The sequence below is a fragment of the Mirounga angustirostris genome, unplaced genomic scaffold, assembly GCF_029215605.1.
Source record: "Mirounga angustirostris isolate CCGP_5_RB_7025 unplaced genomic scaffold, mMirAng1.0.hap1 SCAF_6, whole genome shotgun sequence".
Classification (NCBI taxonomy): Eukaryota; Metazoa; Chordata; class Mammalia; order Carnivora; family Phocidae; genus Mirounga; species Mirounga angustirostris.
The window spans coordinates 54,806,916-54,834,366 of NW_026991714.1; the positions used below are offsets into that span (position 1 = coordinate 54,806,916).

Here is a 27,451-nt window from a genome sequence, read left to right on the forward strand (position 1 = left end):
ATCTCCGCGGCCTGGGCCCGCCCCCTCCGCCTGGCGCCAGGCCGCGGAGCACCGATCGGCTCGATGAGCGGGGGCGCTGCTGCGGCGGAGCGGCCGACGCCGGGTCTGCGCCCACTGTCTCCCCCTCCCCGCTTTTTCCTGCGCTTCCCACTCCATCCCCCGCCCTCCCAGCGCTGCCCGCCCCGGAGAGCGGCCCGGAGCTCCCCCGGAGACTCAGGTACTGGCGCCGGCCGTCCCGACGGGAGGGGCTGATGTGAGGAGGAAGGAAACGGAGACGACGCCCCTGTTCCGCCGCCTCCCAACGTCCGCCTTGGGCTGCGGGACCGGCCTGGGGGTGGAGGGGGCCGGGGAGGGACCCCAGACTGGGGAGCCTGGATGCGGGCCGGGAGTCGTGGAGGACGACCAGGACTGGGGTGTGCGGATGTGGGGGGCGGTTGAGGGGGAGAAGAAAGGCAATTGAAGGGTGCTCGCGGGAGACGGAAAGAGAACAGTGGAGGGCGTGGGGCGGGTTTGGGAAGAGTGGGAGGTAGCCTGGGATGTGAGTGGGTATCTTGGGGTAGAAAGGACCAGAGTTAGGAGCATCAGATGTCGGGGGACGTGGCCTGGTGCGACAGATTGGGGGGGGGCGAGTTTAAAGTCACGGGAGAAAGAACGCCAACCCTGCTGCGTTTATAATGACCGGAAGGTGAGGTGAATCATTATAGTTTGACAGTTTTTATGAATAACATCTTCAGGCTGTGCCCATCCAAGTCACGTATTTCCGTGAAACTGCACCTACCAAGACTGGTGATGGAAATGAGGAAGAAGAGTCAGAAAGGGAATGGAGGCCGGGAAAAGGGAAACCTCTGCCCAGATTCAAGCTTCTTGTGAAACGAAATACATGGGGGGGTTAGTCTTCTGTGTAAAGCAGAAAAGAAGCCAACACTATTAAACAACAGGTTAGAAGTGTATTACATGTATAGACTTTGAATAGAGAACTTAAACTGCCTCTTCAAAAAATATACACGAGATTGTAAACATATGATGATGAGATAAGCATATGGCGATGTGACTTTTTTAAATGAATTATATATTGCTGTTCAACTCTCAGTGTTGAAATACATCATGAAAGCTCTCTTATTTACGTATGTACCCACACACAAATCCCCGAATTCATGTGTATTTTTTGCAGGAGAAATTTTAGGTAGAAATATATGCCTCATTTCTGAGTATTCTTTTTTTTTACTAGTTGTTTGGCACAAATCATCAGTTGCTCTGTGGTTCATCAAGCACAGTTAATCTTGCTTGATGCTTTGCTGATGTCTTTTCTGTTTGTCAGACGCTGGTTTCTTGCCTTCAAGAGGCTGATCCTTGGATTATAGGACCTGATGATGGGGTTTGCTCATCATTAAACTTGTAGCTTGACTGTGTATTTCATAAAGATGTAAGTCTGTTTTTTGCCGTAGGGTATTAAGCAAACACCTTTGTTGGGTTTAAAATATAAATAATAATGTGCGGGTATAATTGAAAAGCCCAGATTTTTCAGTTGCTTCCTTTGTGATCTGTTTTTTTTTTCCTGCATGCTATAACATTTCTGCGTGAATGAATTATTCTGAAATCAAAGTATGAGGAATAAAATGGGCCAGATGTACATGACAGAAATATCATGGAATAAAGAACTCTAGAGCTGTTACTTAGGTAGCAAGTATTTGGTTTTTGTTACAAGTGGTTAGGTTTCTGGTTTGGAAGCATTTCTTATCAAAGAAAACTATCAATTTGTTTTGATAGGAGGCCCTAAAATATTACTTTTATTTGGTTTATGAAACTGGACTGTGGGCTTGTATATAATATTAGCCAGCAAACTGATGTCTAATTATACTTAAAGATCTTAGAGTTGTTTCTTTTTGTGAAAAGGGGAAGAGGGCTGTTGGGTTGTTACAGAGAAGTGGTCTTTCTAGAACAGAATAGGTTCTGTTAATTTAATATTAAAACTGATCATGGAAAGGGGCGCCTGGGTGGCTCAGTTGGTTAAGCGACTGCCTTCGGCTCAGGTCATGATCCCAGGGTCCTGGGATCGAGTCCCACATCGGGCTCCCGGCTCAGCGGGGAGCCTGCTTCTCCCTCTGACCCTCTCCTCTCTCATGCTGTTTCTCTCTCGCTCGCTTTCTAATAAATAAATAAATAAAATCTTTAAAAAAAAACTGATCATGGATAGCCATTGATTAACTTGAGCCTGTGTTTCTGCTATTTTAATCAGTAGAGTGACTATTAGTTACTTATCTTTACTAAGCCTTAGTTCTTAGCTTCTTAGAGCCTACTTTAAAGGAGTGTCATAAAGACTAAAAGAAAATGCATGTAAATCACTGAGCACAGTGCCTACCACATAGTAAAAGATTCAGTACCTTAGCTATTCTCATTTTTCATCTATCTTCTAATCTAAGATACTGAAAACTCAAATTTGCATGTCAGCTTTTTCTCAAGAAAATTTGAATAAACTGCATACTCAAGCATTTTCCTGGAAAATCACAATGCGTATTAGCATATAAAAAGCTATGAGACGTTCCTGTAGCAATAAAATAAAAACAAAACCAAAAACCTGGCTCTGTTTAACCTACTACTTACTAAACTTGTCCCTTTTCTTGGAGCCTAGTGCTGTGCTTTGGAATAGGATGTTATAACTTCTAGAATATTTTTGCATGTATTACCTGATTTGACCATCTCAACTCCATGCAGAAGCTTAGAAATCACTATTTTATAGATGAAGAAACTGAATCATTGTTTAATCAACTAACTAAAAATGTGAAAACTAGGAGTGTTCTGCTGTCTTCTGATTCCAGGTTAAAATCTTAAAGCATTTAATGTCTCATTTTCTCCTAATTTCCCCCTCCTAAGCAGTCTGCTCTTGAATTTTATAAAAACTTCCACTAATTTCCCCCACATGTTCTCTTTTAAAAGTTACATCCATTTTCTTTTTTTTTTTCTTTTTTTTCTTTTTTAAAGATTTTATTTATTTATTTGACAGAGACACAGCGAGAGAGGGAACACAAGCAGGGGGAGTGGGAGAGGGAGAAGCAGGCTTCCCGCAGAGCAGGGAGCCCGATGGAGGGCTCGATCCCAGGACTCTGGGATCATGACCTGAGTTGAAGGCAGGCGCTTAATGACAGAGCCACCCAGGCGCCCCAAGTTACATCCATTTTCTCATAGTTTTAACTATTTTTTATGTATTGAGGCCTGGCATGGAGGACAGGATCACCCGGAATGAAGCAAGAGGGAAGGCAGTAAAGTCCGAGAAATGAAGGAAACTCCTTCATACAAGGCGTTGAACACTATTGAAGTAATTTAGCTTCCACCCCAAAGTCTCAAATCCGATGAAATTTATTTTCTCTTCAAGGTGGTGAATACTTAGTCTGCTGGGAAAGAGAAGAGTACTTCTTGAGTAAAAAGTATGCCTCCCAAGTTCAAGCGCCACCTAAATGATGATGATGTCACTGGTTCTGTGAAAAGTGAAAGGGTGAGTTTAGAATCTTAATTTTTCAAACAGAGTCAAAATATGTGTTCATTCCTTTTGTAAATAATTTGTTTTAGAAAAATCTAAAGTTTATGGCTATATTCTAATTCTGTTTTTTCTTCATAGTAAATATTTTAAAGTATATATTAGATGGGTGACTCAGTTGAATTCTACTTCCACTATTGATCAAATTATACTCACAGTTTTTTCTAGTCTTTCAAAGTGAATTTTGTACAAATACACAGCATCTTATTCAGAATTCTGGAACCAAATATGGTTGGAATTCAGAGTTTTTCAGATTTTAAAAAGGTAGTTAAGTGCATATTGTATAATAGGCTTTTTGGCCTCTGGATCAGCACCTCTAAGTATATTAGTATTTCTCAGAAATGTCTGATTATGAGGGGCCTGGGTGGCTCAGTCGGTTAAGCATCCGGTTCTTGATTTCGGCTGAGGTCATGATCTCAGGGTTGTGAGATAGAGCCCCAAGTTGGGCTCTGCTGCTGGGTGTGGAACCTGCTTAAGAGTCTCTCTTTCCCTCTCCCTCGCTAAAATAAAAAGAAAAGAAATATCTGATTACTCTAAGTATATAAGTAAAGTGTATAAATAAATTAGCTAACATCAATTCAGGTCAGGTTTTCCTCCAAATAAGTTTTGGCTCCAAACTTACAAAACGTCTTGGTTTTCAGAATTTCTTAGATTTTTGGAATTGCAGATAAAGGATGTTAGTTCTATAATTGTCTCAGAGTCCAGAGTAGTTTTTATATAACATTCAATTTCTAATTTATCCCAGAACATTCTTTTTTTTTTTTTTTTAAGATTTTATTTATTTATTTTAGAGAGAGAGAGCACAAGTTGGGGGAGAGGCCGATGGAGAAGCAGGCTCCACACTGAACAGGGAGCCCAAAGTGGGGCTTGATCCCAGGACCCTGGGATCATGACCTGAGCTGAAGGCAGACACTTAACTGACTGAGACACCCAGGTGTCCCTATTCCAGAACATTCTATGCAGATATGTATAAATCTAGAAGTTATGCAGAATTTTGGAAGACAACATTTGATAGGAATGTTGTAAATAGATAACTTTTAGAGTAAGTACTCAAGAAATATTTATTGAGGAAAGGAATTAGTGTTTTTCTTTTTTATCCAGCAACCTGAAACCCTCTCTCACTTCCTATCTCATTATTATTCCTTTATTTACTGATGCATTTATTCACCACCTGCTATTGTGCTAAAAACAATCTCTGCCTGTATAGAGCTTATAATCTACTTGACTTCATTTTACACATTCCTTTTTTGTACAGGTTCTGAACTCATATTATTCATTCTTTCCAACAGCTTATGATTTAAAAGTATCTTTTAGTACAATACAGGAAACATTTGTCTTTTCCTTATCCTAACTGTCTCTAGTTTGTTTTTTACTTGAAGGGGGTAGAATCCACCAATAGACTAATTGCTAGGAAGCTTTTTAAAATAAGCTTTATGTATATACTTAAAATTATAAAATATAGTCTTAATCAGTTCCGCTGCTGAGAGGGTAACTGTGGCTCTTTCTCTTTACATTGTTGGTTGATTACTACCACAATTTATTGTAAAAATAGGATATTGAACCAAAATTGAACAAAATTGGCTGCTTAGAGACCTCCTTTTGAATGTTTATCAGATGGTGAAATTTGATAACTGATTCTAATATCTATAAATTACTTTTAAAATTTTTTTTAAGTTTTATTCTACTTTCCTATTCCATTTTTCTTAGTAACAGCTTTATTGAGATATTCACATGCCATACAATTCACTCTTTTAAAGTGTACAATTCAAATGGTTTTTAGTTTATTCACAGAATTGTGCAACTATTACCACAGTCAGTTTTAGGACATTATCATCATTCCAAAAAGAAACCTTGTACCTTTTAGCATTCGTCCCCCATTCTTCTCATCCCCTCAACCCTAGACAACCACCAATCTATAGATTTGTCTACTCTGGACATTTTATATAAATGGAATCATACAATATGTTATCTCTGTAATTGGCTTTTTGGATTTAGATCCTAATGTTTTTGAAGTTCATGCATGTTGTGATATATATCAGTACTTCATTCCTTTTTATTGCTGAATAATATCCCAGTATATGGATATATCACATTTACCCATTCATCACTTGATGGACATTTGGGGTTTTTTGGAATATTAATGACTTTTTGCATACCACTTCTGGCTGTTGGCTTTTTGGCTATTTGACTATTAAGAATAGTAGTGTTGTTGGGGCTCCTGGGTGGTGGAGTCAGTTAAGTGACTAACTCTTAGTTATGGCTCAGGACATGATTTCAGGGTCATGAGATCAAGCCCTCCTTTTGAGCTCCACACTCACCATGCATGGAGTCCGCTTAAGACTCTTTCCCCCTCTCACTCTGCCCCTCCCCCCTCCCCACGTTTATGCACACACACTCTCTCTCTCTCTCTAAAATAAATAAAATCCTTAAAAAAAAAAAAAAAAATTAGCCATGCTGGGGTGCCTGGGTGGCTCAGTCAGTTGAACATCCGACTCTTGATTTCAGCTCAGGTCATGATATCAGGGTCGTGAGATCGAGCCCCACATTGGGCTCCACTCTGAGCATGGAGCCTGCCTGAGATTCTCTCTCTTCCTCTCCCTGCCCCCTCCCCTGCACTCACACTCTCTCTTTCAAATCTTTAAAAAAAAAAGAAGAAGAATAGCAGTGCTATGAATATTCACATACAGATTTTTACGTGAACATGTTTTCATTTCTCTTGTGTGAATACTTAGGACTGGAATTGCCAGCTTAGTTATTATGTTCAACCTTTGGAAGAATTGCCAAATTGTTTTCCAAAGTGGTTGCACAATTTTTACATTCCCACCAGCAGGGTATGTGGATTCCACTTTCTCCACATTTCTCCTGCCAGCCAGTTTCTCCTCATCACCAATTTCTCCTCATTAATTTGGTGGTTTAATGCTTTTGTCCTAAAATTCATCTTTGTATTAATATTGCTAACCCTAACATTCTTTTCATTAGAATTTGCTGATGTGTTTTTTTCCACCTCTTTTTTTCATCCTTTGTTTGACATTCGTTTTAGGTGAATTTTTTGTAAACAGATTTGGCTGGAATTGTTGAACTCTAATCATGTGTAATTTTTACTTTTAATAGGAGCATTCAAACCATTCACATTTGTTATGATAACTAATATATTTGGGCTTCTTCTGTCTTAGCCAGTCCCTCTGCTGGCCGTGAATGCCCTTCCCCCTGATCTTTGGTTGGCCCTTTGTTATCATTTGGATCGCAGCTTAAATTTCACTTCTTGAGAGTGATTTTCCGTGACAACCTAATCTCATTTAGTCACCCTGTCACTTCCTATCCTGTCAGTGTTTCAGTTCTCGGCATAGCATTTGTCACCATCAGATATTTTTCTATGAGAGTTCAGACCTTGTCTGTCTTGTTCAAAGCTGGTGCTTGCCTAGAATGGTGCCTAGCACATAGAGGATGCGCAAACATGTTTATTAAATGAATATTAAATATATCCTGTTTTCATTTTCTCACTCTGTGATAATGTTATATATTATACATAGATATAGTTTATTAGATTTCATATGTTTTCCCTCTTGCCCTGACTGCTTTGGCAGATTGATTGTTTTTCATCTTCTCCCCAACCCCAGTATCACTAGTTAAAAAATGTCCTTCCTTTCTCCCTCTCCCCTTTTTTTATTAACTTCATATTTTAACAGTTATGTTTAGGGATGCCTGGGTGGCTCAGTCGGTTAAGCCTCTGCCTTCAGCTCAAGTCAGATTCCAGGGTCCTGGATCCAGCCACATATTGGGCTCACTGCTCATCAGGGAGCCTTCTTCTCCCTCTGCCTCTCCGCCGGCTCATTCTCACTCTCTCTCTAAAATAAATAAAATCTTAAAAAACAAACAAACAAAAGTTATGTTTAAATCTTTAAATCTGCATTCTCTGTCAACATACCCAAAACAGTGCCCCCTCTGTTGTTTTACTTTCTCATTCTAGCCAGCTTCCCGCCTCCGCCACTCCTTTCCCTGGTGAGGTGTGCCTCTCACTCTTCTGCACTTCACCCTTCCACTCCCGCTTCTAGGTTGTATTAGAACGATTTGGGGCCCTTTTAAAGTTTTTCCTTATACCTTTAAAAAAAAACAAAAAACAAAAACCCTAACCCTGGATATTTTTTTATTTTTTTGGTTTTTTTAAAGATTTTATTTATTTATTTCACAGAGAGAGACAGCGAGAGAGGGAACACAGCAGGGGGAGTGGGAGAGGGAGAAGCAGGCTTCCCACTGAGCAGGGAGCCCGATGTGGGGCTCGATCGCAGGACCCTGGGTTCCTGACCTGCGCTGAAGGCAGGCACTTAACGACTGAGCCACCCAGGTGCCCCAACACTGGATATTTATTGTTACTTTTATACAAAATATAAATGAATAACAACATTAAATAAAAGTAAATGTGTAACATTAAAGGGAATGATAACCAACACTTTCCAGGTAGTGATTGCCTCTTGGGTAGAAGAGGAGGTGAAGATTAGGGAAAGGTCCATCGGAGTCTTCAACGTTAGTATTACGTTTAATTTCTTAAGCCAGACGTTGGCCTTGTACCTTTTCTTTTTCAATAGCTATAAGATATAGTTCACAATCACATTATCATTTATTATTATTGACCACACATTTTATTAGAGTCAATGATTGTATCAATCTCTGTCTTAGAATGTTTCTTCTGATAATAATTGGGTTTTTTTGGCTGGTGAAATTCCTTGAGTAATTTTCTCAGAAAAGGCACATAGGTGGTGTATTTGTTTCCTATTGCTGTTGTAACAAATCACCGCAAACTCAAAACAACATAGATTTACCATCTTCTAGTTCTGGTGACCAGAAGTCCAAAGTGGGTCTTCCTGGGCTAAAATCAAGGCTCTGGCAGGATGTGTTCCTTCTGGAGGCTCTAGGGGAGAATAGAGTTTCCTTGCCTTTCCCAGCTTCTAGAGGCTGCCTGTGGTCTTTGGCTCCCGCTCCTTCCATTGTCTTTAAAGCCAGCAGTGTAAGATCTTCTAGCTCCTCCCTTCCCTACTCTTTCCCTCCTTGCCTTCTCTCTCTCCTTTCTCTCTCTTTCCCGCGCTCTCACTCTGGCACTTCTGCCTTCCTCTTTTGAGAACTCTTCTGATGATGTTGGGCCCACATGAATAATCCCTATTGATCTTACCATCTCACAATTTTTAACTTAAACACATCTGCAGAGTCCCTTTAAGCATGCAAGGAGACATTTTCACAGGTTTCAAGAATTAGGATGGGGATATTTTGGGGAGTTATTATTATGCCTACAAGTTATATACTAAAGTTCTTGTATGCTGAAAAGGTCTGGTTGTTGCAAGAGGGTGTGATCATCTTCATATTAAGGAAAATAGTTACATCTTATAAAATAGAAGTATAAAGTTGTTTTTGTTTGGAAGTTCTAATATGTGTAGAGGGTTATTTATGAACTGTGGAGGTGGTAGGTGGACTGTACCAATCACTAAACCCTTGTGTCCCAGCTCCGAACCTGTCTTCTGTGCTCCTCTCTGATGCTGGAGTTGGCTCTGCAACTACATATCTCCTTTGCTACCTGGCTCCCTATTAGGTTCTGCCTGTAGAGAGAGATTGGAAAGCAAGAGGAAGGAGAAAGGACTTAACTTCTTCCTGATTGCCTACAGTTCCTTATTCCCACCCTGGCTTCAGCGACCTTTCTACCTTGTAGTCAGTCATAGCATCCTGCTATTATAAGCATTTTCTTTGGAGGGTTGGCATATGTGGCTCTTTTAGCTTACGTGAAGTACAGGTAATCACTCTTCCCTCTGTCTGGAACCTTGGAGTAAAGAAATTTCACCAGGATAGAACTTCCTTCATTACTCCTCCCTGACAGTTTGTAAGCCTTCTGAATCTGAAAACTCAAGTCTTTTTTTTTTTTTTGACAGAGAAATCTTTTGGAAGATGATTCAGACGAAGAAGAAGACTTTTTTCTGTAAGTTTTTTTTGTTTAACAGCTTTATTGGTGTTGTAGATGTAATTAACATCTAATAAAATGCATATAAAGCATATGAGTTTTGATACATGTACTATACACCTGTGAAATCATCACCAAAATCAAGTAATGAGCATAACCATCACTTCAAAAGTTTCCTCATACCCCTTGGGAATCTGTCACTCCCCCAATCCCCAGGCAACCACTGATCTGCTTTCTATCACTATAGTTTGGTTTTTCTAGAATTTTTTAAATAAATGGTATCATACAGTATGCCTTTTTTTTTTTGGCTTCATTCACTTTGCATAATAATTTTGAGATTCACCTACACTATCACATGTACCAGTAGTTCCTTTTTATTTCTGAGAAGTATTCCATTATATGAATGTACTACAATTCATTCATCCATTCACTTATTGATAGATATTTGGGGTGTTTATAGTTTTTGCTATCATGAATAAAGCTACTATAAGCATTTATGTACAAATTTTTGTGTAGACTTAATGCTTTCAGTTCTCTTGGGAAAATACTTAGGAGTTAGTTGAGTGGCTAGTATATTTTTACGGCTGTTTTCCAAAGTGGTGTACCATTTTATATTCCCACCAGCATTGTATAAGAGTTCTAGTTGCTCTAAATCCTCATCTATACTATATATGGTCAGTGTTTTAGTTTTAGCCATTCTTACAGATATGTTGTGGTATCTCACTATAGTTTTAATTTGCATTTCCCTAATGACAAATCACGTTAGACATCATTTTTTGTGTGTATTTGCCGTCCTCGTAGCTTCTGATAAAGTACATGTTAAAATCTTTTGCCCAATTCTAAATGTGTCTTCTTATTCAGTTGTTTATGTATTCAAGATACAATTCTTTGTCAGATATGTTTTACAGATATTTATTTTCAGTCTGTATCTTAATCTTTTCATTTTCATAACAGTATCTTTTGAAGATCAAACTGTTGATTTCGATGAAATCAATTTATTACAAATTTTCTTTGTTTTTGCTTATTTAAGAAATATATGCCAACCCCAAGTTCAATAAGATCTTCTCCTATATTTTCTTCTAGGAGTTTTATAGTTTTGGCTTTTACATTTAGGTCTATAATCTACTTCAAGTAAATTTTTATATATGGTTGAGGTAAGGGTGAAGAATGGATTTTTTTTTTCTTTTTGGCATATGGCTATCTAGTTGTTCCCCCACCATCTAATGAAAAGATTATCCTTTTCCCATTGAATTGCCATGATACTTTGTCAGTTAATTGATCTGATCAATGTTTCACAGTTATGATTAGAAAAGGCTGTGTTCGTACAGGCCTAGATTTGTATTTGCAAAGTCAGGAAGGCAGGCTTATATTATTGCAGGAGTTTCCTCTGGAGATTCATGTAGAGGGGTGTGCCTGAGGAGAAACATTTGCCTCCCTCTTTGTTATAATGTTGCAGAGTTTTTGTAGAGGCTTTTGCTCCCCCAAATAAAAACATGTTATTAAAAGTAATTGACAGCTGTGAAGAAGTGAACAAAAAAGAGCCTGCCAGATAGGAAGCAGATCCATTAACAGAAAATAGTATCACTTTGGCCAAGGTCAGATGAAGTGGAAAGATAATTTCCTACATGTGACAAGATTTCCGAAGAGTCACAAAGCTCATTGCCACGGTGCCAATTATGGTGAAAAGCCTTAGAACTGGAGCAATAGCTGCCTGTCAGAAAGGAACTTAGGGTTGAGCAGGAGGCCAGAAGCTTAAATAAGTGATTCCCTCATTGAAAGCTGGATACCCTTGTGAGAAACATTCAGTCTTCAGACCAGCAGTGTACCACTGGAAGTCTGCTCGCAAATAACGTACATCTTTCTGAAGGCCTGACAGCCAGCAGGCACACTTGCTCAAAATGCAGCTTCCACACACTGCGGTTCTGTCTGGGTGTTGAAAGGGAGACAAAACAAATATATTTTTAAAAAAATTAATCAACACCCAAGTTTATAGCAGCATTATTCACAATAATCAAAAGATGGAGCAACCCAAATGTCTATCAGCAGGTGAATGGATAAACAAAGGGTATATGGATACAGTTGAATATTACTTGGCCTTTATTACTCAGTCTCAAAAAAGAAGGAAATTCTCACACATGTTACAATGTGGATGAACCTCAAAGACGTTATGCTAGATGGAAGAAGCTGATCACAAAAGGATAAATTTTACATGATTCCACTTATATGAAGTACCTAGAGTAGATGAATTCATGGAGACACAAAAGTAGAATGGAGGTTGCCAGAGGCTAGGATGAGGAGGAATGGGGGAGTTAGTGTTTAATTGGTACAGATCCTATTTTTTTCTTTTCTAATTTTTAAAAATTTTTTGTTTTTTATTTTTTAAAGATTTTTATTTATTTGACAGAGAGAGACACAGCAAGAGAGGGAACACAAGCAGGGGGAGTGGGAGACGGAGAAGCAGGCTTCCCGCGGAGCAGGGAGCCCGATGCGGGGCTTGATCCCAGGACCTTGGGATCATGACCTGAGCCGAAGGCAGACACTTAACTACTGAGCCACCCAGGTGCCCCTAATTTTTTTTTTTTTAAAGTAAGCTCTACACCCAACATGGGGCTCAAACTCACCACCCTGATGAGATCAGGAGTGGCATGCCCTACTGACTGAGCCAGGCACCCAATCCTACTTTTTAAAATTTTTGTGGCTTATGCCTTATTCTCTATCTCAGAGGAATGATAATTACTCAAAACATCCAAAAATTTTTATTTCCAGAATATTAAAATGGTTGAAATGATATAACACTTAACTAATAAATAATTTGAGAAATGTTGGTATTTTCGTAGACTCTTGGATTTCCCTTTAGCTTTGTTGATAAGTTTAAGATGAGTAAGAAAAAAATACTAGTGTTTTGAATGGATTTTTCTCTATATCCATTCCTGATAATCAGCATTTTGTGATAACCTAATTCGAAGGTGAATTTACTTTTAGTGTTCTATAATTTCTCATAAAGCTCTTCCTAGTCACTGGCACTTGAGTTGTTATGGTGTTTCAGAGGTTAGTGATTAGAACAACCTGTGTATAAACAAAGGGTTATATAAACCCTATTTTCTCTGAAATTTTTAACATTCAGAAGAATTAGGTTAGTTGTGGCCAGCACCAAGTACCAGTAAAGTACAGATGTGATTAAATATCATTCGGTTCCAGCAATACCAGTAAAATGTGTTTTTTTATAATAAATGACTAATCCATGTTTAGAGTTGCGCTTGATTGTGTGTCTTTTCTATTTTTTTTCTTAATGCTCTCATTATGAATATGTACTTGGTATTTTGTTTTCAGAAGGGGACCATCTGGACCAAGATTTGGACCTAGAAATGATAAAATTAAGCAGTAAGTTCCTGAGATACTCATTTGCTTAAGTGATTATCATATTTCTGTGTGGACCCAGGGTTGGCAGTCTGCAGCCTATGAGCCAAATCTGGTTGCTGCCTATTTTTCTGAATAAAGTTTTATTGGAACACAGCCATGCCTATTTGTTTTCTTATCTATGGCTGCTTTCAGACTACAGTGGCAGATTTGAGTAGTTGTGACAGAGACCTTACGGCCCAAAAATCTGAAATATCTATTATCTATCTGGCCCTTTACAGAAAAAATTTGCTGAGCCTTGATGTAGACTAACTATAACTACTGGATTGTAAAAAACCAAATAATTCTTTTTATTTTCACAAAGCTACCTCTGAATAATGGCTAAGGAAATCCAATTCCTGTGTTGGTTTCTCTTAACTTGATTACTTTATGTCAAATCCATTTATTTAGCATAATCTCAAAGTCCATTTTGGTTTTAAATCTATTGCTTGATTCCCATTTTCAGAATTAATAGGAGTAATATAATAGATTTAGTTTTTTGAAGTACAATTTTTTTATATTCCTCCAGAATTTTTTCATATCTGTAACTTATCCTAATACCTATATTGATCTAAGATTTATAGCTAAGTAATTATCAGTTTAAAGCTTTTTCTGTATATGTTGGTGGTGGTAGGTTGATGGGTAATGCTGTAGTAAATGTATCCAATGTTAGAAGGATCTGAGTCCCGACAATAAGGGGGAAGGAATGGGAGGAGCAGTGAAATAGCCCTGGAAACTGACCGAGTTTTGAAGACTAACTGTGGACAATAACTAAATGACCTGGATTCAGGATCTAAGGAGGGATAGTCATTATCATCTCATATACATTATCATCTCACATTTTCCATGGGTCCAGGAGTTTGGTCACTGCTTAGGTGGGCCCTCTGCACGGGGTCTCACAAGCCAGAAATCAAGGTGTTGTCTGGGTTGGGATCTCACTTGAAGCTCCTGACAAAGCTCAGGTAGTTGTTGCCAGAATTATTTTCCTTGCACATGTAGAACTCATGGTACCTGCTCCTTCAAGGCCAGCAGAAGAGAGTCCCTGCTGCTCCAAGGCTCTGATATGGCCAGTAAAGATACGAGGAGCTACTTAGATTCAGGCAGTTCATTATGTACATAGACCGTAAAAGGAAGAGTAGCCAGTCTCTCTGGGTTCTTGTTCTACACACCAAAAATGATGACTCCAAAACAAAAGGGGCTGCACGGCTACAATAGGAGTTGTAGGATACCCTGTTAAAAAGGAGCCAATTCTGCACTGTAGCTCGGTGGTTTTATAGTCTTCAGATACGGTCTGCAGAAAGCCTCCAAACATCATCAGAACCTGGGAAGTTGTAAGAAATTGTCTTGTGACAGTCTTCAGGGAAATGAGTGGGAGATGGCCTCACAAGCCATTCATCTTTTGTTCTGGGAGGATTAAAAAGCATGCAGGGTCATCAGGATACCATGGCAGAGCTATTTCTCTACACTGAGTCAGAGTGACTTCTGTGTCCACCCACATAGTTCTTGAACCTAAACCATCTGGTAAAGAGGACTCCACTGATGACACGCTTGTTTTTTGTCCTGTCAGTATGCTTTGTTTCCTGCCTGATATCCTTCTGCAGAGTGAGCCTAGTACTGAGTATGGCTTCTTGAGTCTTCTGAATATGATTTTCCAGATGAACCCAAGCCATTGCTGGTTGTACAGAATGGGCATTGCAAACAAAGTATCTATGTTAGCAAGTGCCAAGCACATGCACACATGAATATGTTTATGTACATATTTAATTAGTACAATATCTTTGGTAATCACAGAATTTTAGAACAGTAAGGGATTATTGAGTAAGTATAATGGTTCTTACTCTAGAGCTAAAGGCTTGCCAGACTTAGAAGGTGATCAGTCATCAAAACATACATATTCAACCTTGTGGGCACAAACTCATAAATGCGTATTTAACCAGAGTATGACTCCGTGTGTGTGCCCAAAATGGCCCAAGATGGTGGAGCACAACCTACCACACAACTTGCCCATGGACAAATACCTCGCATTAGTTGAGTAACCAAAATTGCTGGCTCTGGTGAGTTTCTTTAAGTTGTGCTATCACTACTTAGTTTGTAACATTTTAATACAGGGTATTTCTTAACCTCATGGATCAGCAACATTGTTGCTTTGTTTGAATTTGACTGGCATGTTGACACCAGATTATTCCCACAAAAAATACTCAACATCACTTTTTATGGAAGATTTTTTTTGGTGAAAGATTTAAAATATCCACATGCCTATGTAAAATGTAGGATTCTCTTTGGAATGTTTTCTTTGCTTTTAAGTTAAATAACAGCTTTATAAATGCAACTCTAGTGAATTACAGGCATTCTCTGTTAGGGGTAGGTAATTTCCTAACTATAGTCTTGGTCCAATCAGTTTAACTTTATAAAAAGGACCCCAAGGAATGTTCCATGATGCGAGAGAGAGAGAGAGAGAGAGATGTGGTTGCAAAAATACAGCATAACTTTAAACCTTCTTTTGTCAACACTACCTTAAAAAGCCACAAGATGGGGGTGTTAACTATGAAAATAAATATTTTCTTTGGAGTATTTGTTGCAGAGCAGGATTTTTTTTCTTAAAAGAAGGGCACTGACATTAAGCACATGCTAAGTGTTAAGCATTGTGCTCAGTGTTTAAAAAACACTGTTACATCTAATTCTCACAAGTGAGAGATGAATATTTCCATTTTAAAGGTGAGAAAATAGGAGGCTCAAGGAGGCTTGCAACAGACACTACTATACCATACGGTTTCCCTGTTGATAATTGGAATAGAGACATTTCAGGAATACAGGTGCTGTCAGGCCCTAAGGATGATTTAAATCAACATTGAAATACAGCTTTTCCTTTCTGTATATCTTTATCTTTTCCTGGATATGTGCTCTCTTGTGTCCTTTCTTCTACCATATGACTCTCCTTCAACCGGAAATGATACAAATCTCCACACCCTCCTTTACAAACTTGTTTTTCCTTTGAGTTCTTAATTTTCTATTTTAGTTAATAGCATTATCTCCTGACACTCAGTTGCTCAAATTACAAATCTCTCTACCCTTTTCCTGCTTCTACCCTTTTCTTGCCTCTACTTAGAGGCAAAAAAATGTATTCTTTAAAGAATAAAGGATTACTTGCTAGTAATCCAGTGCATTTTAAACATTTTTTGAGTTGTAAGAACCATGAGTTCACTTTATTTCTCCTTTTAAATATTTCATTGGAATGGCCATTTTATGAAGTAATTTAACGTAATTTTTGTCTAACAGAACAGAGGAAAACTAAACACTTTAAATTATTAAACATTTCTGTGTTTGTGTACTCAGGGTAACTCCTGAGTGAGAGTAGGCAGCTAAGAACTAATTAGATGAATGAACCAATGAAGACTAAGTCTTTATTAAACAGTCTGAAATTTGATTAAAAAAGGCCCTCATCACCTAACATAAAGGAGGAAATTATATTTTCATTTTGAAAAACAGCAACAAATGTTTCCTTTCTGCTCCCTCTTGGGTGCTTCAGAACCTTCCCAGCTGTGCCCATGTCTTAAACCTGTTTGTTTAAGAGAAAACTGATGAGCAGTGAACAGTTAACACCCACGGAGCATCAGCGTACATTTCCATTTTGGAAACTCAGTATTTTCATAAGCTAATCACACACCCAGGCAAACTCCTTTGTTAGCCTTAGTGTATAAACTACAACAAAAGTAGGTTATAGCTGTGTCTATGATGACATGCCTCAGTAGCCTGTGGAAAAGAAAATGAAACTGATTATTTAGAGTCAAGCTATTTGACTAAAATCTGCAGTTACTGAACATTCTGACAGAGATTTGCAGGAACAGGGCTAAATAAACTATCTTTAAGTTAAATATGACTTTTACTTATAGTATCTTTAATTTTCTGAGTGCTCAAGCCCACAAATGGAAGGACTGTGCTATACAGTCTTAACTTAAACATTTTATAGTTGAATACTTGTCTGAAAACTTACTATTTTCTATCATGGAAGTTTTCTAATGAAAGTTTCAAAAATTATAAAATGTTCAAAGGAAAAAATAATTTTTAAATCTTTCTTTTAAACTAGTGTTCAGAATCAGGTGGATGAAGTTATTGATGTCATGCAAGAAAATATTACAAAGGTAATTGAAAGAGGGGAGAGACTAGATGAACTACAGGACAAATCAGGTACAGATACTTCATATATTTCTCGATACTATTTGTGGGGTTTTTTTGGGTTTTTTTTACTATTTGTGTTTTGATAGTTTATTTCTCCTCCCAATTCTCTAGCCAGAGTTTAGGAATCTTAGCTTAGGAAAATATTTGGTCCTTAAGTTTGTGATTTTAGTATTTTAACTTTAGCTCCCTTTATTTGAATCATCTAATTGCATTAATTATCGGGTTGAAAATGGAAAAATTTTAAATTTATTGTTTAACAGTAAAATTGTTTTTGCCTTATTATGTTCATGCGCACTGTATTTCTTTTCTCATGATCTCAAGAAGGAAAAGTCTAATCACTTTTCAACACTTATGTCAAACTTCATCTGATATTTTTATCTTAGGCTTTCTCTGATAACAGTAACATTTCTTTATTGACAGATGTTAGTCTCTGTACTTGTACAGTTGCTGGCACATGTTAGCTTCTCAAATACTGTTTCAGTGATGAATGGCTAAATACCTCACTCATCCTTGAAAGACTTATCGAACCACAGAACTTACTTAACCACTTTTAAAATTCATTGTTTTATTTCAGACTGTTTCATGGTTTATTTATCCATTGGCCTGTTAATGTTTGAGTTGTTTCAGATTTTTTTCACTATTAAACAGGTTTATAGTGGGCATGCTTGTACATGTCTCCTTGTGTGCATGTGTGAAAGTTTTTTCTAGGGTATGTAACTAGGAATAAATTGCTATTTAGTAGGGGACAGATATTTTCCGCTTTACTAGATACTGTCAAATTATTCTTCAAAGTGATTAAATCTGCTGATTTATATCCTTACTAGCTATGTATGAGAGTTCCTGCTGTTCCACATCCTCAATAAAACTGATATTGTCCCAGCAAAAATAAATAAATAAATAAAATTCATTGTTTTACTTCAAAATCAGTCACTTTTTGTATCTTCTAAGAATCTACATTTTCCACGTGTAAATTTTTTTTCCATAGGTGTGTCAAGTATTTGAATTTTTAAAGAGTATTTTCTTACCAGGATTCATAAGTTTACGTGAAAGCATTGAGGCCCTGGGAATAATGACCTACAGCCATTTTTTTGCCCCCCTCCCCCAATACAGATTGCCAGAGTTTGTGGGTGGAGGAAAGGGAGGATGTTGTTTTCATGCTTAAAAGGGAATACATTTGCAGAAGTAGAAATTAATATTTTCTTGTCTTTGTGTGACTAGATAAAAGAATCCTGTTATGTCGTTTAATCCTTCTCTCCATCCTCTATGTGATATAGAAAGCTTATCGGATAATGCAACTGCTTTTAGCAACAGATCCAAACAACTTCGAAGGCAAATGTGGTGGCGTGGATGCAAAGTAAGTCAGTCAGAAGACACTGGATAAGTTGCCCAGCATCTCAGGTGGTCTTCAAAGAATAAAGGGCTTCTAGATCTGAAGCCGTGTGAGGACAGGGACTACCACTGCCTTGTTTATTATAGCTTCTGAACCTGGGACATGCTGGGACTCAGCAAATATTTGTTGAATTAATTAATAGCTTTGGGGACAGGAATAACTAAAGGAATCAAGCAATTCCTAAAAGGATGTTTTCATGGATTTCTTCATAGAAAGTATCCCACATTTTATTAGTAATTTAGCTACTTGTACACTTACTACCTTGTAAGAAATATAAATTTTTCATGTAATTTATTATTAGTACCTTTTTGGAGCATATTATAACATTACATAGAGATATTAAAAAGATGGAGTGGAAGCTAGAGAAAAATATAATTTTCTGTTGGAAGGGAAAAAATAAAAGCAGTTTGTATGTCAGAATCCATTATGAAAAATGAGGCTTAAAAAAAATCTCACTATCCTTTATTATTCCAGAGAAATGTTTAACAAGGAAAAACATGAGAATCAAAATATACACTAATATATTTTTGCAAAACATTTTATAAAAATGAATTTGCCTCTTGGGCGCCTGGGTGGCTCAGTTGGTTGGGCAATTGCCTTCAGCTCAGGTCATGATCCTGGAATCCCGGGATCGAGTCCCGCATCGGGCTCCCTGCTCGGCAGGGAGTCTGCTTCTCCCTCTGACCCTCCTCCCTCTCATGCTCTCTGTTTCTCATTCTCTCTCTCGCAAATAAATAAAATCTTTAAAAAAAAAAAATGAATTTGCCTCTTAAATATGGCTACTAAGCATTAAACAGAAAATGTTTAAGATTTTATAGTGAATTTCATGTCACACAAGCAATTTCTTTTTCTTCCCAATTCCATGTATCATTTTTGACTTTGTTGAAAATCTTAGACATAAATTCATTGTTTTTAATCTCATTTTCAGGTTTAGTGATAACTTTCTAAACTTGACATTGCCTTATCCTAAGGATTTCTTCCAAGAGTTGCCGTGGTTTTACTTGTTTTTATCTGTTGACCTTTTGAATCATCTTACTTTCAGATACAGAACTGAGGAAAGAAACATGTTTCATTGTTCCCCTTGTCTAGAATTTTAATTTTTGCTTAAATTTTCATTCTTTAAAGAATAAATTTCCCATTTTCTTTAAGTTTTCAATTTTTATAGAAATTCTCTATAGCCTGGTTTGGAAGAACAAAGGGTTATGAGCCACTCACTTCCTTTCCCCATACATACACATGACCCATTCATGTAGCCACAAAAAGATGACCATAATGTGCATTTTGCCTAGCTTTTTTTAGCCATTTCTAAAGATTGTTGTTTTGCATTTTCTGGATTTCAGATCAGAGGAACAGTATGCTTTATTTTTTTTAACTGAGTTTTTAAGGAGAAAAATTGAATTATATTTTTAAATTATATTTGAATTATATTTCTAAATAGTCTCTATATCACTGCCACTTTCTGGTTTGACTGTGATGAGTTAGGAAAGGCTAAGGAAAGAGATATAGGGACAGAAAACAGAGGTTGCCAGTGGCTAAGGGTAGGGAGGTGGATACTGACTATAATAGGGCATGAGGGAACTTTTTGGAGTGATGGACATGCCTTATGTTTGACTGATGGTGGTGGTTGACAGCTATACATTTGTCAAAACCCACCAAGATGAACTTTAAAAGGGTGAATTTTATTCTAGTTAAAGTATATTTCAATAAACCTGACTTTAAGTAAATGAACAAAATTATCCAGTAGGTGAGGAGGGAGAATTTCAACATTGTTTTGTTATCATAATTAAAAATTTTAATAGGCACCTGGTGTCCAAATTGCAAAGCTTCCTTGTATTCTCTTGGTCACTTTGTTCTTGTCATAAATGCCACTAAAAATGTTACCAGTAGCTTTAGTTTAGAAACATTAAAGCTACTTCTGGTTGCTATTTCTAATACTCAAGTGTTTATAGTAGATAGGTATCTTTTTTTATTAATGAACCATCTTTAATCAATTATCTGTGAAAATGTTTGATGAAAACAGACTTGCATTTGAATTCATCAGGAAAATCAAACCAATTTATAGTTTATGTCTTTTAGGATTAAATGAGGAATGTGACAATTTTATAGAGAGAGATGTGAGCTGAAAATACTAAGCAGCTAAGGACTAATCTTAAGGTTTCTCTTCTCAACTGTGAAATTGGCAAAGAGTGCTCTTAGGCAAGTTATTTATTAAATGAGGTTATTCACGAAGAATGTAAATTATATTCCTCAAAATGGAGACAGAAATGCCACGAAGAGAGTAAGGAACAAAAACTAACTGAATTCTCGTATACTTTGAGAGTAAGTGCTATAAAAAACGCTGCCTTATGTGGAGAGAATGAATTGTATTAGATACCTGTGTTATTCATCATATCCTAACACTTGTGAACAAAGTTGCTAAAATGTCATACTTTTCTTGGTCTCCTATTAGAAATCAGCATGAGAAATCATAGACACAATGTTCAGGCCAATGAGGGCTTTGATTCTTACTGTTTGCTGTGCAGTGCAGCCTTGAACAATAAAATCCAGGCAAAAACCCCTAACTTTGGGAACTCTGATTATTTATAAAAAGATGCAAATAGCCAGCAAGTTCACATGATAAAAAATTGGACAGGCTTTCAAGGGATGAGCCTATTCATTGATGAGTTAGTATGATGTAATAAGTAGCACAACAGATAATCTTGGCTTTATTAACAAGTCAAACATTAATACCTATCTTATGCCTTTTGTGTGTTGTAGATAAAAGCCATCATGGCTTTGGTTGCTGTTATCCTTTTGCTAGTGATTATCAGTAAGTATTTACTGGATTAGTAATTTTGGGGGCTATCATTTGTTTTAGAGTTGATTCTAATTTCTCTTTTAACTTATTTTCAGTCGACCTAGTATGAGTAATGTCAGGTTTGAGTAATGACTTCTGACCCAGGTCAGGACCTTTTAACCCACTAGCGTCTGTGGATCTCTGAAAATGTTCTTAAATTGTATGAAAAATTATATGTGAATATGCATATGCACATTTTTATTGGGAGAGAGTCTGTATCTTTTATCAGATTCTCAGAGAGTCCTGCCTACTCCCCACCCCCACCGGCAAATACAGGGCTAAGCTATTTGTTCCAGGCCCATCTTCTGTTAACTTCAGGTATGGAAGCTTGTATTTCATAATACTGTGTTTGGAGGACAAGCCCAGATAAATTTTCTCCAGATGATGGTTTTTTGTTTTGTTGTTTTGGTTTGGGATTTGAACTTTATTTCAATCATTAAAGCTTAACTCTTGTCCTTTCTTTTTTTCCATAATGTTCTAATTAAAGTCCGATCATTTTTACTACTTCCTCCTTTCCAAGGCCTCTTTACCTGTGTTTGTAGGGATTTTATGAAGATTTGTAAAGTGTCTCAAAATAACCATTTGAAAAACTCCATGGTGATACCCTCAGAAAAAGGTTGTTACAAAGAAATAGTGTTAATCCTCATTGTTCGTGGATTCTGTGTTTATGACTTCACCTAAAACACTGATGTGTAAACCAGAAATCAGTCCTGGAGGTGCTTCACCGCTCGTTGGCAGCTGTGTCCGGAGTGGTGAAAAATCTTGAGTCTCCCAATGTGCATGTTCCCAGCTGACGTCTAACGAGGCCATGCTCTGCCTTTCTAGCTTCAGCTCTCATAAAGTAAACAAGTGTCTTTCTAAGTCTATTTAGTGCCACGTTTCTCACATTTTTGTGCATTTTGTTCGTGATTTTACTGTTTAAAGTGGCCCCCAAGCATCATGCTGACATGCTGGCTAGTGTTGCTAAGCTCAAGAAGGCAGTGACAGGCCTTCTGGAAAACACCTGTGTTAGATAAGCTTCATTTAGGCATAAATTACAGTGCTGTTGGCCAGGAGTTCAATGTTCGTGAATCAACAGCATATATGGAAAGGTTATCTTTGAACAGAAACACAAGGTTATATATTGATTCGTTGACAAAAATGTAGCCAGAGGCTTGCAGGAATTTAGTCCTGTATTTTCCCTAGGAACAAGGGTTTATTATTCACTAATTCAGTGTTTGTAGTGACTTTATAGAACATAACTACTGTAGATACCAAGATTCAACCATATATTTATGGTGGATAATTTGGGAAATGTGGAATAAAGCATAAAGAAGAAAATAAAATTCAGCTGTAATCCTGCTATACAGAGATAGCCACTGTTAATATAACTATCATATATACTTCAAGTTTTTTCCTATTAAGATATTAAGCATATTTTTCAAAAACTAACATATATACTTTCTAATAAATATGTTTAATAACCTGGGAAAATATGTGTAACATTTAAAAAAATATTGTAGCAGCTGTATGCTATGGTAATATCATAATCTATTTGATCAAAATGCTAATTTAGTGGCACCTGGCTGGCTCAGTCAGTAGAGCATACGACTCTTGGTCTCAGGGTTGCAAGTTCGAGCCCCATGTTGGGTGTGGAAATCACTTAAAAATAAAATCTCTAAAGAAAAAATGCCAATATTAGACATTTAGTTTGTTTTATGATGTTTTTGCTTATCCACTCCCATCTGTTATCTTTCATCTCAGATAAAAGTTCCTTCCTGGGACTCAGTTGGGTGGCTCAGTTGGTTAAGCATCTGACTCTTGATTTCAGCTCAGGTCATGATCTCAGAGTTGTGAGATTGAGCCCTGCACTGGGCTCTGTGCTCAGTGCTCAGCGGGGAGTCTGCATGAGGTTCTCTCTCCCTCTTCCCCTCCCCGCCCGCCCCGCGTGCACACGTTCTCTCTCTTAAAATAAATAAATAAATAAACCTTAAAAAAATAAAATAAAAAGTTCGTTCCTCATTACCTATTTCCAAAAGTAGACAGCTACATTTAGGAATATTGTTTTTAACATACCATCTGAATCTGATTTTGATACGTTCCATTTTTCATTTTTCTCTTGCAGTTCTTACAGTCTTGAAATACCGTGCTTGATTTGGTGACAGAGATCTTCATTACACAAAATCTGGGACAACAATAATAAAAGATTGCTGCATAATTTAAATGAAACTTACGTATATAACTTTCAAAACTTCTTTTTCAAGAAACTAAGAGGCAAATATCACTTCAAATTGGAGCATTGAGAATGTCCAGTTATCTTCTTCCCTTCTAACAAAATGTGTTTTTAAAAATTATGTTTAAGGCAAAGATAACCAGCCTCTATTTTGCCATATTCCAAGGATCTAATTTGAAACTAGATACTTGCCAGTTCATTGTTTGTACATGTAATTAAACAGTGATCACAATATTTCATACTGTTATTATAAGGACTTGCATTATTGCATCGACATGGGGGTCAAACTGGGAGTCCAGAAGTCTATGTAGAGTACCAAAACTTTATGCTAAAAACATGCATAGCCATTCCATCAATATTTGCAAGATTCTTCTCACATTACAATTGCTTTGCAAGCAATATCCACATGTTTATGGGTGATACAAAAGCTAAATGTTGTAAATTTTGCTGCCTTCAGCTATAACTAAAACATTCCAGTAAACCTATTTTTGACTGTAAAAGGGAATGTGTAGTAATTTTTTGGCATATGGATTATGTCAATGGAAAATTTAAACAATACAAAAGGCATAGTATGGAACCATAAAACTGGAGATAATAAAATTATTGGAGAACATCATTGGAGTGTTTGAAAATGAACAGCATGGTCCATTCTGTTTCCAGTTAGCCTCCAATAAGGAGGGGCCAGACCTAATGTGAGTAAATGAAATCCACAGGTAACTTATTCTCTGATTTCATTGATAGCTTCCCTCTTTAACTTCCAACTAGTCCCTCTGCCAGAAGTGCTCAAAGTAGCAAAATCATCTGCTTAGCATTTGCTACTTTTGCATTCCCTGATTAACCCCTGAGAGATGCATGTTGTACAATCAAGTGTCAAATTAGCCAACAGTGATGAGTATAGAAAGTCAGGAGATAGTCCTGCATCAGTCAGTAACCAAATAGCTAGAGTCACCATTAATCTAAGTCTGTTTTTACAGTAATAAAATGTATTGTTAACGTTAAAATGTGCCAACCTCCTTGTGTTGTCTAAACAAGTCAAAGTGAAAAGACATAGTCCTCAAATGTGTTCGAGGAGGAAGCTTTATAATAAAATGGGAGGTTCTGCAGAAACTTGTGCACATGGATATGTTGACTGTATATACATATAAAACTAAATTTGAAATATGGTTAATAGAAGAACCAGTATTTAGATAGGAAAGAAAAATGATCCTGTATGGGTTTTATTTCTTTGGTCATTTTAATTCAGAATGTATGAAACATAGAATCTGTTTTGTTTTGTTTTTAATTCTACAGGATTGGTACTAAGAGGCAAAAATGTTCTGTTTAAATGGAAAGAAATATGAAGGGAGAAAGCACATTAGGAGATAACTCAAGATACCTGCAAGTTAACGCTAAATTTTATAGTCTGGTAACATTTCAAAAAAGATAAAGGTCTTACATACTGTGGGGTATTGTCACTGGTCTCTCTACTCTTCGTAAATGTCAATTAATGTGAATAACATAATAAATACTAAATTCTTTGACAAAATAGGATGCCCAGGAAAATGAGCATTTTTAGAATCTGAGTAGCTAATACAGTTCAGGAATGGAAATGTTTTAACGGGATGGGCAGAATCAGTCCTAACATACATATGTATGTCTTTTATTTGGAATTGGCACTAGATTCATCAGTGGTTAATTTTCTATTGGTTGGGGGAGAAATCTGATTTCTCCATAATTGCAGTGAAGATGAAGATTATTTCTCAAAAAGAATCCACGTTTCCAGTGTTTCTTTTAATAAAGTATTCCACTCTTAAATATAAAAAATAAAATTATAAAATTATTTTTTTAATTTTAACCATAAAAAATGAAGTATGTATATGACAATGTCATATATATGTCATTCTCTTTGTATTTAAATATATGTGGCTGTCAGAAATACTGGTGGCGGGCATGTCTGTGTTGTGGTGGTGGCTTGATTCACAGTTTATCCTTTTGTCTTTCTTGGTCTTCATTAATCCTGAGACCCTTAAAATGGCTGGCATGTTAATGACTTTACTATGGTAATCTTAGAGACACGAGCCTTCTTACAATCAAAAACAAAAGAAAAATACGTTGTTCAAATTGATGTCAGGCCTACCTTCCTTCCTTCCTTCCCTTAATCATTCTTTTTCTCATTCAGCTCAGATCATCCTACACTTGAAAAATGAAGTTTTACCACTATCAAAACTATCATTATTTAACAGCAATGAAGATCAACAGAAAAATTCAAGTAGCTTTGTAAATACTAGTTGGTACCTAGTGAAATGAGGTCACTATTTTTATAATGCCTGAAACATACCCTTACGATTTATGTTTAATTACTGAAGCCTGTTGCCCTGTAGCAATTTTGTGATTATATCACTGACTCCTGACGATAACCCAGCGTCACCAGTTGAGTGCTCTTTTGGCTTCTCCATCCTGACAAAGCTCACTGAAAATTGCACTCCGATTTTATGAACTTGGGGGTTTTTTTTGATTCAAAGAAAGCTCAATACTGAAAATGGAACATTATCTAAATGGAGGAGGGATAATTAGTACACGTCAGAGAAATACATGGTGTTTGTGCTCCTGCAGATCAATTACCATACAATCGCTTTGCGCTAGAAGATGAGCATTTCTACAGCAAAATTTGACATCGTTCAATTCTGTGTAGCAAGAATAAAAAGAAATTGAAATTTCTTGTCAGTACAGTCTTCAACATGCTTATTTCCATCAGCTTTGTCACCCACACTTACTCTATTTACACCTGTATGTCTATACACTGATTTCTAGAAAACGTGCAAGAAGTTGTTTTTTCATGTTGAGAAGGGATGCCATTAGAAGAGGTCCTTAATTGTATGAGTCAGAGTATTACCAAGTCAACTGTTCTTTCATTAGTCTAATTTTGTGTTTTCACAATGGAAATGCGATTGAAGTCAATTTTATTTTTCTGTGAGTGTGGAGTAAGGGCATGAATCGGTCCAAGAGCATTTATACATTTGTTTTAGAATGCATTGTAGTGCTTATATTTGTGCAGGCACTGAGTCCTAAGGAGCTGAAAGATGCCCTGCTTCTCAATCTATCCACTGCTTTTTCCATGTTGTAGACAAACAACCATACGTCAGACGGATGTGGGGCTCGGGCTGTCTTTGTAAGTTTGATTTGGTCTTCCTCTGACTTTTTCTGAAAATCGAATAGAGTAAGGGATGGGGACACAAACTCTGAATCTGGCTCGTGTTTTATTATAAGAAACTGCTTGGGGGGCAGGGGGAACGAAAGAAACTGCTTGGAACAGGTCAGTAGGAATTGAAAGCATGACCGACGCAATTAGAGTGGGTAAGTGTAAGCTTGTGAAAGCACAGGTAATACCATATTTGTGTGTCTCCACAGCGCCCAGCACAATGCTGTGGACCTGGCAGTTTCTAGATCAGTGTGCCCAGGAAACCACAAAGACAAGAGTCCACTTCCATAGTCCTCACCACAGAGAGGACATGATCACATAATATGGCCTTTGGACTTTACCAGGAGATAGTAGTGCTCTTTTAACAATAATTGGGTATAGAAAAATTCTGATTTTATAGTATTCCATCAGGTTCTTCTCACTTGAGGAAGTCTTAAATAATGATTTGATTTGCAAGGCTACAAAGTCAATTGCATATCAGAGATTTTAGTAAAATGTTAAAAGTCAAAGTATAAGAAAATTCAATCACTTGACTTATGCTTTGGGTATGTGTTGGTTGAAATTCCACGCTCTTCTATTTAACCATTTTGAAAAGTGCCTTTGCTGTTTTAAGATGTATGGTGGAGATAAGCAAATGTAAATGTCGTGTGCCCTGTTCTTTAGCTCCTCTGTTCTTCATAACCATTCTTACCGGTGTTGCAAAGTTTAGAACCTTTGTGTTCCTATCAGCTATGTACTTGTAGCCCCTCCATAATAAATAGTAAAATAAATTATTTCATAGAAAACAAAA

General features: G+C 37.2%; 1 protein-coding gene across 5 annotated transcripts; it reads left to right on the forward strand.

Annotated features, from left to right (window-relative positions):
- VAMP4 (vesicle associated membrane protein 4) lies at positions 1–27,451 on the forward strand. 5 transcript variants are annotated; one of them, XM_064594325.1, is made up of 9 exons: positions 34–217; positions 735–938; positions 3,371–3,490; positions 9,445–9,491; positions 12,804–12,854; positions 16,954–17,054; positions 18,320–18,399; positions 21,193–21,244; positions 23,376–27,451. In XM_064594325.1, exons 3-9 carry the CDS (start codon positions 3,425–3,427, stop codon positions 23,402–23,404), a joined length of 426 nt encoding a protein of 141 aa, XP_064450395.1. In that variant the 5' UTR covers positions 34–217; positions 735–938; positions 3,371–3,424; the 3' UTR covers positions 23,405–27,451. The 5 variants fall into 5 exon arrangements, with proteins under 5 accessions (XP_045733402.2, XP_064450395.1, XP_064450396.1 ...); XM_064594326.1 differs by lacking the exon at positions 34–217 and adding an exon at positions 296–413; XM_045877446.3 differs by lacking the exon at positions 735–938 and having other exon boundaries at positions 1–217.